The 15,395-nt window shown below is 47.8% G+C and overlaps 1 protein-coding gene across 2 annotated transcripts in view; it reads right to left on the bottom strand.

Moving 5' to 3' along the window:
* LOC135220685 (zinc finger protein 28-like) overlaps positions 1 to 15,395 on the bottom strand; it is a 78,609-nt gene that overhangs the window by 61,692 nt on the left and 1,522 nt on the right. For both annotated transcript variants that reach the window (XM_064258061.1, XM_064258060.1), the window contains exon 2: positions 12,601 to 13,878. In XM_064258061.1, coding sequence (XP_064114131.1) covers positions 12,601 to 13,813 — 1,213 coding nt within the window. In that variant the 5' untranslated portion in view covers positions 13,814 to 13,878. The remainder of the gene's footprint in view (positions 1 to 12,600; positions 13,879 to 15,395) is intronic.

Genomic DNA, 15,395 nt, shown 5'->3' with positions numbered 1-15,395 from the left:
ATGGAGGAAGTGCAAACGAAGTCTTCCCTTTAACCTTTCTTGAATCCATCCAATCCTGGACTCTCTTAAACGCTCTCTTCGCAGAGAGCGAAGTGGCCATCTTAACGAAGTCAGGAGCCTTCCTGGCCTTCGATGAGGCAAATTGTGAAGGTGGAGAGCAAGGAACGGGCGCTTGAAAATTATCCGGGAACAATTTCTTAAGTAAATCCGTCAACGTCTTATAGTCTGACGACGCTGACGCATTTGGTTCGTCATCATCCGTAGGGCAGAGATCACTAGACGAATCCTTCTCTCGGTCATCAGCGCCCTTCAAAGATCGCGATGACTTCGACACTTTAATATGTGAAACATCCTGACGCTTCGGACTCAACTGTTGATCGTCCTGGCAAGCGTCCCGATATGTAAGGCGCCGCGCGTTCTGAGAAGCGTCCTGCTGAGCGTCCTGATTTTGTTGTAGGACGCCATGCGTCCTGAACAGCCCGTCCATGTCTCGAGCGTCTTGTTGAGCGTCCTGATGTGTAGGGACGCCAGTGCGTCCTCTGAACAGCGGTCAGCTTCGGAGCCGTCTTGGCGAGCGTCCCGCGCGTCTTGAAAAGCGTCTTCTCGAGCGTCCTGGTAAGCGCTTCGTTGCTTAAGACGCCGAGCGTGATCATCAACATGCAAAGCTTGAACTTTCGATATGGATCCTTGAGCGTTCTCGGCCTTTTGACAAAGACGCTGGCCGCCTGTGCGACAACTCACGTCTCTGTCAAATTCGTCTCTCCTAGACGCCCTTTCATGAGGAACGTAATCACGTTCTCTAATGCGCCGGCTACTAGGAGGAGACTCAAAGGCCGAAAAACGCGGAGAAGGAGCCGGGGACTACCTAGTCCTCTTAACAGGCAGCCACCTATCCTTCCTCCGATGACTAGTTTCTGCCTCCTTTCTCTCAAAATAGGAAGCTAACTGTTTCTGCATTTCCCAAAGCATTTTCCTTGATGGGGAAAGTTCTCGATCAGGAGAAGGACTCATCCTGTGCGAGGAAGATGGGCGAGGGGATGCCCTTTCCTTCAACTCAGGAACATGCTTAGAGCGACTTGAACGCTCGAAAGAGTCCTCCCCTGATGAAGTCTTGTTCCTTTTCTGTTGGCGGAAAAGCTTCAAAATCTTCAGGTGATGAATCTACGTAATGATCAGAAGGACGTGAAGCGTCCTCTTCTCTGAAACCTCTCTTAAGAGGGCGACAAGGGCGACGGCCGCCTGTGCGACACCTTGCGCCCCTGCCGCTCTCCCCCAGAGAGGTCTTCCGAGCGTCCCAACCTCGGCGAGGAGAGGAAGTCTCGGAAGAAGAGAAGCACTCTTTAAGTATCCGTGCCCGTGCACGAACACCGGCAGCCTGAGATTCGTCCTCAGTTTCTGCCGAAGGGACGTCAGACCGGTCATTAGATCCCGTAACCCTCCTTCGGCTTTCGGCTTGCCCTCTCCCTAAGGCCTGGGAGTCCGGCAGGGGCCTAGGCCTAGAGGCATTATGGGACCGATCTGACGCCCCCTCCACAACACTAGATGCACTAACACTTTTATTGTAATTCACATTTGATTGTAGAGCAATCACTTTAGATTCCAAGGCGCGAATCGACTCCATGATCGTAAATAATACGCTTCCTTCTGCAGACACTTCCTGATTGTTCGGAGGCAATACAACAGGATTAGGTTGAATTACATCTACAGGAGGATTTAATGGAGATACAATTCTACCTTGACTTCTATTCACAGAAGCACTCCTAGAGGAAGACCTCCTGATTCTATCACGCTCAAGCTTTCTCACGTAAGAATCATATGCCTTCCATTCAATTTCAGTCAATTGCTCACACTCGGTGCATCTATCATTCAACATACATACATGACTACGACATTTCGAGCACACTGAATGAGGGTCTACCGAAGCTTTCGGCAACCTCACCTTACACTCCTGTACCTTACACACCCTGAAGCTAGCAGAGCTAGATCCAGACATCGTAATCAAAGAAAAGTCAAAGCCAAATCCAAATCAAATCCACTATCACGTATGCCAAGCCAACAAGCCAAATCAAAACCAAAAGTCAATCAGAATACTCAAGTTAGCACAAGAAGTTTCAAAATCCTAGGCGGAGGTCTGTAAACAGTTGTTTACCGACCGGCGACAGAGAAAAATCTGAATAGAAAATGGGAATGATTCCTGATATCCGCCTCCCAGCGGCGGGAATGGGTACTAACCACCTGGCCGCCCACTGCGTGTGCCGGGAGTTTTGAAATTCTGTCGGACGTCAGAGAATACAGCTATATATATATCTGACAGGTAAGTTTCATGAACAAAATGAAAATTTTTTTAAGACAATTTGTATTTTTCAGAGCTACAAACCTGAGGTCTTAACAATAGGATAATTTCTATTGCCTAGCTGGATCCGGTTAAAACACAGATGAAAGCCAGGAATCCTGTGAGATCTGCGTGCATATATCGGGTGAAGAGTGGTCAAAGACCACGCACCTACGCCAACGCGTCAGTCTTTCCCAACTCAGGATGTCTTAACAAAGTCAGGGGCAGCTAGAGGTGGGCAGTATAATGTTAAGACCTCAGGTTTGCAGTTATGAAAAATTCAAAATTGTCTTAGAAAACTTGTCATTTGTTCATATGCGAACAATCCTTCGGTCTTACCAATAGGATAGACTCATACTTGGAGGGAGGTACAAGACATCCTAAAACAGCTGGGGGCCTACCCACTAGTCCAGCTCCAGAAGAAATAACTTCTGAAGAGGGACTGAAGCCCATCAAGAAGCTAGATAAATTGATATCTAATCACTCAGACACTGAGTGACGTTCAATAATATATGGGAGAATCATTACATAGGGAACCAGAGAGAAACTTTGACTGTCCAATAACAAACCAATACACCAGGGTTTGTTATCACTCCCAACTCCTCCTTGCCAAGGAGTGGAGCATATGCTACCAAATAGAGGGTTTGATATTTGTATATTAAGCAACCACACTATCAGTATGACTACCTTACTCCCCTGTATCAGACCAGTCCAGCGAATGATGTGTCTATTTCTTAACCTGCCCGAAGGAACAAGGAAAGGTACAAGAGAAAGGAGACCAGCCAACTCACTCATTCTCTCATCCACACAATCATCTTAGGTAAGATACAAAAGTGTTGTTAAGGGCAACTATGAGTTACACAACCTGTTGGGCAGCCACCACAGGACCCAGGGAAAACATGTCCGTAGATCTGTGGGCAACATCCTTAAGATAGAAAGAGGTGAACGTGGACTGGCACTGAAAGCCAGAGAGGGACCAATACCCCTAACATCATGCGCTCTAGCCTGCACAGACGTGGTGGTGGAATCTTTAGAGCCAAGTATGCCTGTCTGATGGCATACTTCTTTCTTAGTCCTGTACTAACAAAAAGTCTGCGGCAGCCTGGTCTAAGGTGCCGTGTCCTTTTAAGATAGCAACATAGGGCCCGGACAGGGCACAGCAAAAGCTCTTGGGCATCACCACCCACAAAGTCATTCAGTCATGGAATGGAAAATGAAGTGAACCTGTCATCATGCACAGAGGAATTTTGGGTCTTGGCCATGAATTCCGGGACAAATTCAAAGGACACTGACCCACAACCCCTGGTGTGCTTCACATCATAGCTCAGACCATGGAGCTCGCCTACCCTCTTTGGAGATGCCAAGGCCAGGAGGAAAAAAGTCTTGAGCATCAAGATCCTGTCAGATGAGCGATGCAAAGGCTCATATGGACCCTTAGTGAAGCTCTTGAGAACCAGGGAAACATCCCATGTCAGAGGCTTGAGCTCCCTAGGAGAACTCGATTGCTCAAACCCTTTAACTAGCAAGGAAAGTTCCCAGGATGAGGAGATGTCGATACCTCTAAGGCATAACACAAAACTCAGGGCTGCCCTGTAGCCTCTAATGACAGAAACGGACAAACGTTTCTCATCTCTGAGGAAGGTTAAAAAGTCTGCTATTTGCTGAATTGAGGTTCTGAGTGGAGAAAAACCCCATTTACGACATCAATCACAGTAGATCGCCCATTTGCCTTGGTAAACCACATAGGTCAACTTTCTGAGACTGCTGGACATATTCCCTGCTGTTCTCTGAGAAAAGCCTCTCGCTCGGAGGAGATACTTGATAGCCTCCAACCGTGAAGACAGGGATTCTACTGACTGGTGGAACCTTTTCGCATGTGGCTGACAAAGGAGATGCCGCCAAGGGGGAATTTCCCTTGGAACTTCTGACAACAATGACAGCAGATCTGGAAACCATTCTGCCTGAGGCCACAGAGGGGCTACCAAAGTCATCCTGAGACCCTGTGAACTCATCAGCCTGTACAGAACTTGACGGATCAAACAAAATGGACGGAAGGCATACACCTCCAGGTTGTCCCAGGGATGTTGGTATGTGTTCTCCATTAACGCTAAAAGATCTGGAACCACTGAACAGAATATCTCCAGTTTCTTGTTGAACCGAGTCACAAAAAGGTCCAGCATGGGTCTCCCCCAAAACCTGGAAGAGTTTGTCTGCTACCACTTGATGAAGGGACCACTCTGTGCCTAGGATTTGATCCCGACGACTGAGTTTGTCTGCGACCACATTCCATTTGCCTGCCATATACCTGACTGAGAGCTCTATCGAATTGCTGACTGCCCACTGGTGAACCTCGACGGTCAAGGCGTGAAGTTGACGATAAACCAGACCTCCCTGCTTGTTCACATAGGCGACCACCATGGTGTTGTCCGACATGAAAACGACAGAATGACCCTCTACCTTCTCCCGAAACTCCTTCAGACCCAGGAAGGCTGCCTTCAACTCCAAGACGTTGATATGTTGCTGTTTGTCCTCCAAACTCCAAACGCCCGAGGCAATGAGGCCGCCTAAATGAGCCCCTCAACCTGCGAGGTAGGCATCTGAAAACAGAAGCAAGTCCTGTGGAAGAGAACGCATAGGGACACCCTTCAAAATATCTTGGTCATCCAACCACCAACGAAGGTCTTCTCTCACTTCCCAAGAACGAGGAACCTTTAACAGGGGTGAGTCCCCTGCCGGAGACCACAATTCCCCCAGTCTCCAATGTAGAGACCGAAGATGAAGATGCCCATGAGGGACCAGCTTCTCCAATGCAGACAAAACTCCCAGAAGAACCTCCCACTGATAAGCTGACTGATGTGGTTCTGAGAGGAAGTCGTGTGCCAGCACTCGCAACTTCTCCAATCTCTGATCAGACGGACCATGCCCCGATAGAGAATCCTTTGACTGGGTATGAGGTTTGACTTTTCCTGGTTGACTTCGATGCCCAGTTCCAGACAGAACAGAAGTAGATGATTCCTGTCCTGCAGCAGCTTTTCCCTGGAAACTGCCAAGACCAACCAATCGTCAAGGTACCTCAGCAAACGGATTCCGAGCATGGGGCCAACTTGATACGAGAGAGAAGACCCTTGTGAACACTTGAGGGGCTATTGTCAGCCTGAAGCACAGGACTTTGAACTCGAAGACCTTGCCCCCGAGGGAGAAGCAAAGGAACTTCCCAGACGTCGGATGAATAGGGATCTGGAAGTATGCGTCCCTTAAGTCTAACGACAGCATGAAGTTGCCTTCCCTCACAGCTGCCAACACTGAACGCAGGGTCTCCATCGTGAACCGTGTCTTCCTGATGAAGTGATTCAAGGTGAATGAGTTGATCACAGGTCTCCAACCTCCCGACGCCTTGGGCACCAAGAAGATGTGACTGTAAAACCCCGGAGACGGACGCACCACTTCCTCTATCGCACCCTTGTCTAGCATCTTCTGTACTTCCTCCTGAAGAGCTAAGTACTTCAGAGAATCTGGAGAATATGCCTTCCTGAGCTGCGGCTTGTCTGACAAAGGAGGAGAGAAGTCAAATGACAGTAGGTACCCCACGCGAAGGACATCTACCACCCATTTCTCTGCCCCATAACTCTGCCACTTGGCCCAATGGCTCACCGGGCACCCCCCCACCCATGGCACAGGAGAGGGAGAGGCGCCTATCCTACTGACAGCCCCCTTTACCTCTGCCCCTTGGGCCCCTTCTTGGCTTAAAGGAACGAGAGCAAAAGGGACGTTGGTCCTCTTATCTAGGCTGAGACGAACGGGGAGGCCTGCCGAAACTGAACTCCTCGACAGCCTACCAGGCGAAGATCTTCTTGACTGCTGCTGGGAAGTGGGAGGAGGAGGAGCCGGACATCTCCGAGGGCAAGAGACTGACTCAGACACAGCCTGGTGCACTAGTCTGTCCTTAGTGTCCACCTGGCGCCGGTCTATTGCATCTTCCAGCTCGGTCCGAGGAAACAAAACTTGAGACTCCAACAGATCCCCATTTCTCAATGCCAGCAAGGACTCCGGGTCAACTGATCTCTCCATCCTAGGTAGAGCCGCGTCTCTTCTAATCAGAAGGTTAGCCCATAAATTAACACTGAGGTGAGCCATATACCAAAACACCTTGCCTTTGGACTGCAATAAACTAGCAAGCGAGGAAGCATTCACCAACCATTCTGGGGACCTGTCAGAAGCTATCTTGGCAATGACCATAGACCAGAAGTCCTGCCAAGAAACCGTCTGCAACATGGAGGCTGCCATAGATTCCAACACTGCGGCATCCTGTGGAGACAAGGACAGAGCCACCGACCGTTCCAATCTGAAACAGGCGTTAACCTTATGCAAGACCAACTGGACGTGCCATGACAAGGGAAGCTGAAAAGATGTTTTGGGATCCTGCGTAGCTCCCAGCAAGGCTTCCAAGCAAAAAGGAGTGTAAGACAACCGAGCCTGAGTCCTACTTTCCAAATTGTTAAACCCAACAATGAGATCGACAACTTCTGAAAAGGTAGACAAAAACTCTTGCGTGTCTCCCCCCTCCTGCTCCGGCAATGGAGACTGACGACAAGAAGGGTGTGTAGGCTCCTCTAAGGCATCTTCCTCATTTAAATTAATGGAAGGATCAGCAGCCAAACAACCCGAAACACCAACTAACCTCTTGCCTGGAATGTATCTGGCTGACAACTCTACCGAGTGCAACGGGAGGGACACTAGGCCCGCGTTTGTTGACGTATGCCACTACTGTGGTGTTGTCGCTCATCAATACCACTGAGTGGCCCATCAGTTGTTCCCAGAACTCTTGGAGCACTAGAAACGCAGCCTTGGGTTCAAGGAAGTTGATGTGAAGGTGCCTGTCGTGATGGTTCCACACTCCTGCAACCAGCAACTCTTCCTGGTGTGCGCCCCAACCCTCGGTCGATCCGTCTGAAAACAGAACCATTTCCGGAGGGGGAGTGCGCAGGGGCACTCCTATTAAGAGGTTCCTGTCATCTAGCCACCAGGCCAGGTCCTCCCTTACTTTCTCCGTGAGAGGAACCAGGAAGGACTGTGGATCTCATGCCTGTGATCAGCACTCCTTTAGTCTCCATTGAAGAGACCGCAGGTGAAGACGCCCATGAGGGACTAACTTCTCTAGTGATGACAGGTGACCGATCATGACTTGCCACTGCTGAGCTGACTGTTCCCGTCGAGACAGGAACCGTCTGGCTCCGTCTGGCTGCCTCCCTGAACCTGCTGATCCGCAAGTCTGCGGGGAAGACTCGTGCTGTTACCGTATCGATCAGCATGCGCAGGTACTTTATCCTCTGCTTGGGTTCGAGATCTGACTTCTTGACATTTACCACAATCCCCAGATCGCAGCATTAGTCGAGGAGTCAATCTCTGTCCTGTAGCAACTGCGATTGGGAGCTCACCAGGACCAGCCAATCGTCAAGATACCTCACCAGACGTATCCCGACCGAATGGGCCCAAACTGACACCAGAGTGAACACTCGCGTGAACACCTGTGGGGCAGTCGAGAGACCAAAACAAAGTGCCCTGAATTGGTACACCGTCCCGTCAAGGATAAAATGGAGGTACTTCCTGGAGGACTGGTGGATGGGTATTTTAAAATACGCATCCTTCAGGTCCACTGAAAGCAAGAAATCTTTCTCCCTGACGGAATAGAGCACTTAGCGTGCTGTTTCAGTTGTGAACCTAGTGGCAAACGAAACAGTTCAAGGGAGAGAGATCTATCTCTGGTCTCCAGCCCCAATAGACTTCTCCACCAGTAAAAGTTGGCTGTAGAACCCAGGTGACTGATATCGTACGATCTCCACAGCTCCTTTGCTCAGCATGGTCTTTACTTCTTGCGTCAGTGCTACGTCCCTGGCCGTACATCTGAAGGTGGACTGGGTGTGAGGTGAGGGGTGGCCTCGACTCGAAGGGCAGTAGGTATCCCTCCCGAAGGACATCCACTACCTAGGTCTCGGGTCCGTAGCACTGCCAAGTTGCCCAATGGCTCACCAGGAAACCGCCACTTCCGGCAGCAGTTGAGGGGAACGCCGTCCTTAGCTTTTCCCTCTCTTTCCCTTCTGCTTAGCCCCTTTCCCGCGAGAGTTGGAGGCTTGAGAGGATGGCTGATGTTCACTTCTCGAAGCGATAGAGGAAGGCTGGGTCTTTCCTTGCACTACCCTCGACGGTGCTGACGTCTTGGGAGTGGAGGAAGCGCTAGCCAAGCTCCGAGGCTTAGCCGCAGTTGAACGAGACTGCCCAGAAGTCTTCTTAACTGCCTGGTGTACTAAGCGGTCGCTATCCTCAGCTCTCCGCTTTTCCACCACAGCGTCCACCATCTCTCTGGGAAAGAGAGAGGAGGAACCCAGCAACGGTCCATTGCCTAGACCCAACGTTACCTCTCGGCCGGCCGCTCTGGTTACGTGAGTCAGGACTGTGTCCCGTCTCCTCAAAACCAGGTTGGCCCACAGGTTGGCTGTCTGGCGGGCGAGATAGGAGATGGCCCTACCTCCAGACTGGCAGAGTCTCCCAAATGCCGAGTCCTCCTCAGGAACAATAGCTCCCAAGGAAGCTGCAACTTTGGATACCGTGAGGGACCACAGATCCAGCCAGGAGACAGCCTGGAAAGCTGCCATGGCAGTGGATTCCAGGGCCAATGCCTCTTGCTGCGAGAACCAGAGGTTCTCAGACAGCCGATGATGAAGAGGCACCCCAGGAGTTAGACAAGCTAGCTCCGGATTAACCTGCTTGGTTGGCAACAGGTCTACTGAAGGCACATAGAAGCGCCGCTGACGAGGCAGAGGAGGGGGAAGCAGCTTGTCCAACCTGCTGGCTCTGAAGAGGCTTCTTGTCTGGAGACAAAAGCATTCACTTGGTCCAACACACCGTCGGCCAAGGAAGACCGGGGTAGTCCCACCGTCGCTCTCGGTTCCTTCTTAGGACCCCAGAACGACTCCAACCTCGATGGAGGGTTAGAGGGAGCAACCACCGATCCTTTCCCGAGGTCGTCATGCTGACCAATCAGCGCAATGACCTCTGGCAAAGGACCTCAGTATCCCGGGGGTGATTGTGTCCTGAGGAGATGGAACGTCAGATTCATCCAGGCCAATCACTTCCTGAAACACTCTTCCTTCAGAAGGAAGAATCTTGCCAGACCCCTCGTGGTCTCCTCCAACCACTTGAGCATATGATCTGTTTGATCCTAGGACCGAACCAGCCTCGTAGACTTGAGGTCGGACCGTAAGGAGGGCACTCCTCACAGTCACTCCTGTTCACCTCGCTCCTCCCAGTGTAGTCCAAGGGGGGTACCTCTTCCCAGCCTCAACACGTGAACGGTCTGGTGGGACCGTCACGTCAACCCTGGGAACCGGACGATTATTGCGCAAGCAATCGCCAGTCTGGCGAGAGTCACCTGAGCGACTATTACCATCCTTCCGCACAGTGCCTGGATCCTGGCGGTGAGCGTACTCAGTTGTCTGGCTCCTGGCTGCACGATCACCGGTAGGTGACTGTACACTCTGTGACACTCAAGAGCGAGCGGCCAAGACGGTTCCCAGTCTGGAGGTGGAACCTCTGGAGCCGGGAGCAGAGGTACCAGTGGTGGCTGGTACCTCCACAGTCCCCGTCTACTTCTTCCCTGAGGGAGGAGAGACGGGCCCCATTCCTGAAGGAATGGGAGGACCAGCAGAGGACCCACCTGTCCCGCTGGAGCGAGACAAACCCATAGAAGTCTCTGTGCGTGACTTCTTAGGGGGAGGCGGAGCCACCTTCTTCTTCAGCTGGGGGGCCTTGGAAGTCGAAGGGGAAGAGATGGCAGAAGACGAAGAAGAAGATGAAGATGAAGAAGACGACGACACCTTCCTCTTCTTCTTGGACTTCTTCGCAACTTCCTCGGGACAGCAGACAGGTCTCCCATCCAGGCTGGAACTGGGGTGGCTGCGGTGACAACAGGGCCCAACTCCACCTGGCCGGAAGGACCTGTGGGAGTGGCAGCACTTTCACAGGGGAAGGAACAGGGGCAGCAGGTATGGCGACGGCAACAGGAGGGCGATCCAAGGGGGAGCTCTTCAGGCACTCAAAGTAGGGGGAGGAGCGAGAACAGCAAAACCAGGTGAGGTGGAACCAGCTCCCTCTAGGGTACATATGGCAATGGCGCTTGTACCACAGCCAAGGGGGTGACCGTGGTCACGTGCTAAGTGTACACCAGGTGAGGAGGAGCAGCATAAACCAGTGTCGACACGGTCGTAGTCATCTTCGTCTCCACCCCGTGAGTGACAGGGGCCGCAGCAAGATGATGGATGAGCCCCTAAATACTCGGAGTGCCCAGAAGGCTCAGTGAGCGCCACACCTACTGAAGATCCCCCACCTGCAGAGGCAGACACACCCGAGGAAGCAACAGTCGGGTTGGGGGGGGGGGGGGGGGGGGGGGGGGGAGGTTTCCTGTTCGCTCAGCGGGGGAAGGATCCCACCCTGAGTGGACAGAAGACCCGAAGTACGACTCCAGGTCGGGGTGTCGCCCTCCTTCCTCAGCACTCGACAAATCGAGTGAAGAAGCAGAGGGGGACACGTCCCCTGAAGGGGAGAGAGCCATACGTGGGAGCTGACGAGGAGGGAGAAAAGAAGATGACGTATCAGTCACCAGAGGCGTCGAGGGAGAGCTTTCCGACAACACCTTAGCGGCCCCATGTGGCTTCTTCCTCTTCTTGTACAGCTCCCACTCCTCCGACCAAGAGAGACAAATATCACAGGTTGAGGCCCGAGAGCATTCACGCCCTCAGTACCTAGTACACAATGGATGAGGGTCCACAACATCACTGGACCTGAAAGCCCCACACTTACAGCCGCCCACTCCAGGGCACACTCTCCGGTTGGATGGGGGGCACGAGAGCTTCTCCGATTCGTGGGACTGCATGTTCAATCCAGCGATGCAATTCCACAAATAATAAACAAATAATAATAAGAGTACTTACAGTCACTTCACACTAGTATTCTAAGAAACAGGTTGAAAAGTAAGTAGGCTTGAAACGATCTCAAGACAGAGGCGGGCAGAGAGGCGAGCACACGTCTTCATCCGACGGCAGTCGAAAGCAAAGTGGTATGTTTACTTCCAGTCGGGTGGGAATCCCAACCATCGGACAAGCAGTTACTGCCGAACTATACCTTGTTAGTAAATCTTACAACCAGTCCAGCTGGCGCTGAATAGTAATTCCTTATGTAAAGGACCGATGGTTTGTATAAGGTGTTGGAACAAACAAGTCATAATCAGATATGTAATAAGGTCTCAAAAAGCACTACGTATCAGACTAAATATGCAGAGAAAAAATATAAAAGAGAGTACTTCACCAATTGTTGAGACAACAAACAACCAGAAAAGTCAGAATTAAAAAAAATTCACTACTGCCAACCACTGGACTTACACCCATCAGCCAGCAGAAACAAATTGAAGCTCTTTGCTACATTGTATCTCTCTTTCCCCCCAAAAATGAGTGGAGGCAAGTCACCTACCCCTAAAACATTCTAGCGTGACCCACGGATATTAAAATTTTAACTGCTGAACAAGTGAAAATACGTAATATGGGTAAGTTACATAGGTACGTACAAGTTCTGCCCAGTAAGTGGTTGGGTTACCACCCTGGTGGGGTTACCACTCTAACTCACCATACACACATGATGGAAGGTTACATTATTCTTTTAATTTTTCCTTTAAAATTTTACTCTGGGCATATGCTTATAAGCATAAAACACTTGTATAATACACTAAGCATGCCAGGAAGGAAATCTGAAAACAATCCTCTCACACATGCTGGCCAGAGGCTCAAGTAAAACAAAAGGTGTTAGCTGTATGAATGTTCAGTACATAACGGGGTTATAACGTGACTCCTGCAGAATAATATGGTTGTATTAGCTATAGCCTACTGCCTTTCTTGAATTTAAATCTGACTAAAAGTCTTGTCATTTCCTTAATAAATGATTACAGTAGCATACACACAGATAAGTTCCACAAAACAGAGTAAAGCTAGAAACATCTCTCTGCAAGTCCTCTGATTATATACACTATTATTCCAATTCCATTTATTCCATCAAGAGAACCCTACAGATACTTATACAAGATGAAGCCTCATGAAATAAAAACTAAGGCCTTGCTGAAAATTTCTATAATAGTGATGCTGCAAAAAGACAGATAGTCGAGAGTTATCAGTACATTAGAAAACAACCATACACCTCTGTACGAACAATAACCACTGTTTACATACCTGAGTGTAAAGATTCAGCTTCCTTTTTTTCTAGCTTTACACCTTGGATGCCACCACCTCCTGTAGAGTTGTTCAAAATTTTGGTTACAAAGCTTCCACCTCCCCCGTTGGTTGAGACACTAATACTTCTTTGTACTGGCATATCACACTGAGTTTCAGCACTCCCATCTTGATGGAAAGTACAAAGAAATAAGTTCAAACTGGGTCCACTTCCAGAATATGGTTCAGTCTGAGTTTCAACAGAATTATCCACTTTGGAAGAGACTGTAGGCCATGATATTATAATAGTATTATCTAATCCATCCACATTGCTTGCCATGCCTTTACTTTTGTTTGACAAAATAATACTTGGAGTAACCTGAGTGATGCTTTCTAGATCATTCTCCAAAACTTGAGACTGCCTGCTAGAAACTAATGTAGTTATGCTTGGCATATGGGAAAACTGATGCCCAGAGAGCAAGCTATTTTTGGGAGTAGTCAGAACAAAAGAAGAGTTTACATGAGTCAGGGAATTAAGGCTTAACGCTGCAGAGCTTGGAACGCTTTCAGACATAGTTTGTCTCTTCCCTGAAAAGGAAGTGGTTGATGTTTCACATCCATGACTTGAAAAGATATATTTCTCTTTATTCTTCTGATATACTGTTGGAGAAGCACTTGTTAAGGATGGACCTTTTAAAGAAGCCCCAACACTAAGTAGTTCAATGCTACTGCTGCCATCAACATGAATTACTTCTGAATGCTTCACAGCATCAACATGCATAACTTCAAGAGTCTTATCACCGGCATCCATTTGCACAACTTCAACTGTTTTTCCATCTTCCATAGGAAGAACCTCAACTGTGCTGGCATCGTTCATCTGTACCACTTCAATTGTCTCCCTGTTCTTGTCACTCATTAACTCTAAGGCTTTGCTCCCATCCATCTGCATCACCTGAACTGTCTTTTCAGCACCAACACCGATGGAAGGTTCTTGGCTGGATAACAGTTGCTGAACGCTTGAGCTGCCAGACATAACACGAACACTACGATCATCAACTAAAACAAAACATTCTTCAGTATCAGATAAATTTTCTTCATACATATCATCAACATTCATGAGAATTGGTATATTTGAAGCTTCATTTTGTTGTCCAATACCTGGAATGGCAGACACTGGGATCTTGGCTCCAGATGCCATGACATCAGCTTTTGGATTGTTGTGAAGTTCAGACATTCTGGCTAAGCTATCTTGATTTATGTTTCAAGCCTAATTCATCTCCTGCCACATGCATTATTTTCCTGTAAAAATAGGGAATAAACAGCATAAAAAATACTGAACACACCACACTACACTGCAATGTACACTATCTTCAAACAGTGACAATACTGTATTGTAAAACTGCAGACTAGTACCACAGCCCTCTAACTCAGCAACTACTGGTGATAACCTTAAAAATAACACATAAGATGATGAATATTATAAAAAAAAAAAAAAAGGACATGAACACAAAAAAACACAAAAAGTTGGTCAATATCTTTGTCAGTGATCTCGCAGGAAACAAGCTGCAGTAGTATTCTGCAATTTTACCAATCATATCATAAGTGCCCCTCAAGCTTAAAATTCAATAAAACTGCTTGAAATCAACTATGTACTACTGACTAATATAGCCTATGTTGCCATAATATTTCTTTTCAGTAGTCTATAATACACCCAGAAGTGTATGTATAGGGCAGACTAGCCTCCATGATAATTATCACTGACTATGAAAAGGAAATGGTAATGTTTTGGCTAAAAAATGAGAAAAAATTACAATTTGTCCAAAATTGCATTTTTCCTAACTATACAAACCTGAGGTCCTTTTACAATAGTAGCCTTCCTATTGTAAAAGGACCGAAAGGTTTGTATCTCGTGTCGGAACAAATATATACTTATTTCTCTATATAAAATTATCCGGGTCTAAATGATAACTCCCCTCTATTAACGATTTCATAGGTGATTCAAATCAGGGCCTTTTTATTTATTATTGCATTACTATGACAACTAGAATTAATGAAAACAGTTTATAATAATGCATTGGCTAAAAAATGAGAAAAAATTACAATTTGTCCAAAATTGCATTTTTCCTAACTATACAAACCTGAGGTCCTTTTACAATAGTAACCTTCCTATTGTAAAAGGACCGAAAGGTTTGTATCTCGTGTCGGAACAAATATATACTGATTTCTCTATATAAAATTATCCGGGTCTAAATGATAACTCCCCTCTATTAACGATTTCATAGGTGATTCCAAATCAGGGCCTTTTTATTTATTATTGCCATTACTATGGGACAACTAGAAATTAATGAAAAAACAAAGTTTATAATTAACTGCATTGGCGTATGTGTGAAGCTCCACTAATGTGGCAACGATGATTTTGCCATTCTTAGCATGCAAACATTAAAGGTTACATTTATTTCTGGCATACAGTTATTAAAAAAAATCAAAATACTAATATAGACTTAAATCAATGAAAAGTGCTAGAAAAAAAAAATTATAATCCACTAATCCGTCGTCTGCTCCGCGATGGTTTTCGGCAGCCAGATATCCGACAAGGTTAGAAACATTGGATTGTATCTAATTTAGAAATATCTGTAATTTTTCGGGGGTAATTTGGTTGCAAAAAAGGGATAATAGACATGAATTAAATAAACATTTTGAAGTAACAAAGTAAAGTTAAACTAAATAATGAGTAAAGTACACAATTAAGGGAATAAAGCTTTGCACCTCATAAACAGCGTCATCGTCTGCTGCTCGTAACTGTTTGTTGAGTGATC

This window comes from Macrobrachium nipponense, chromosome 2, assembly GCF_015104395.2.
Source record: "Macrobrachium nipponense isolate FS-2020 chromosome 2, ASM1510439v2, whole genome shotgun sequence".
Lineage (NCBI taxonomy): Eukaryota > Metazoa > Arthropoda > Malacostraca > Decapoda > Palaemonidae > Macrobrachium > Macrobrachium nipponense.
Note: the sequence above shows the minus strand (reverse complement) of the source record. Positions and strands in the feature narration are given on the sequence as shown.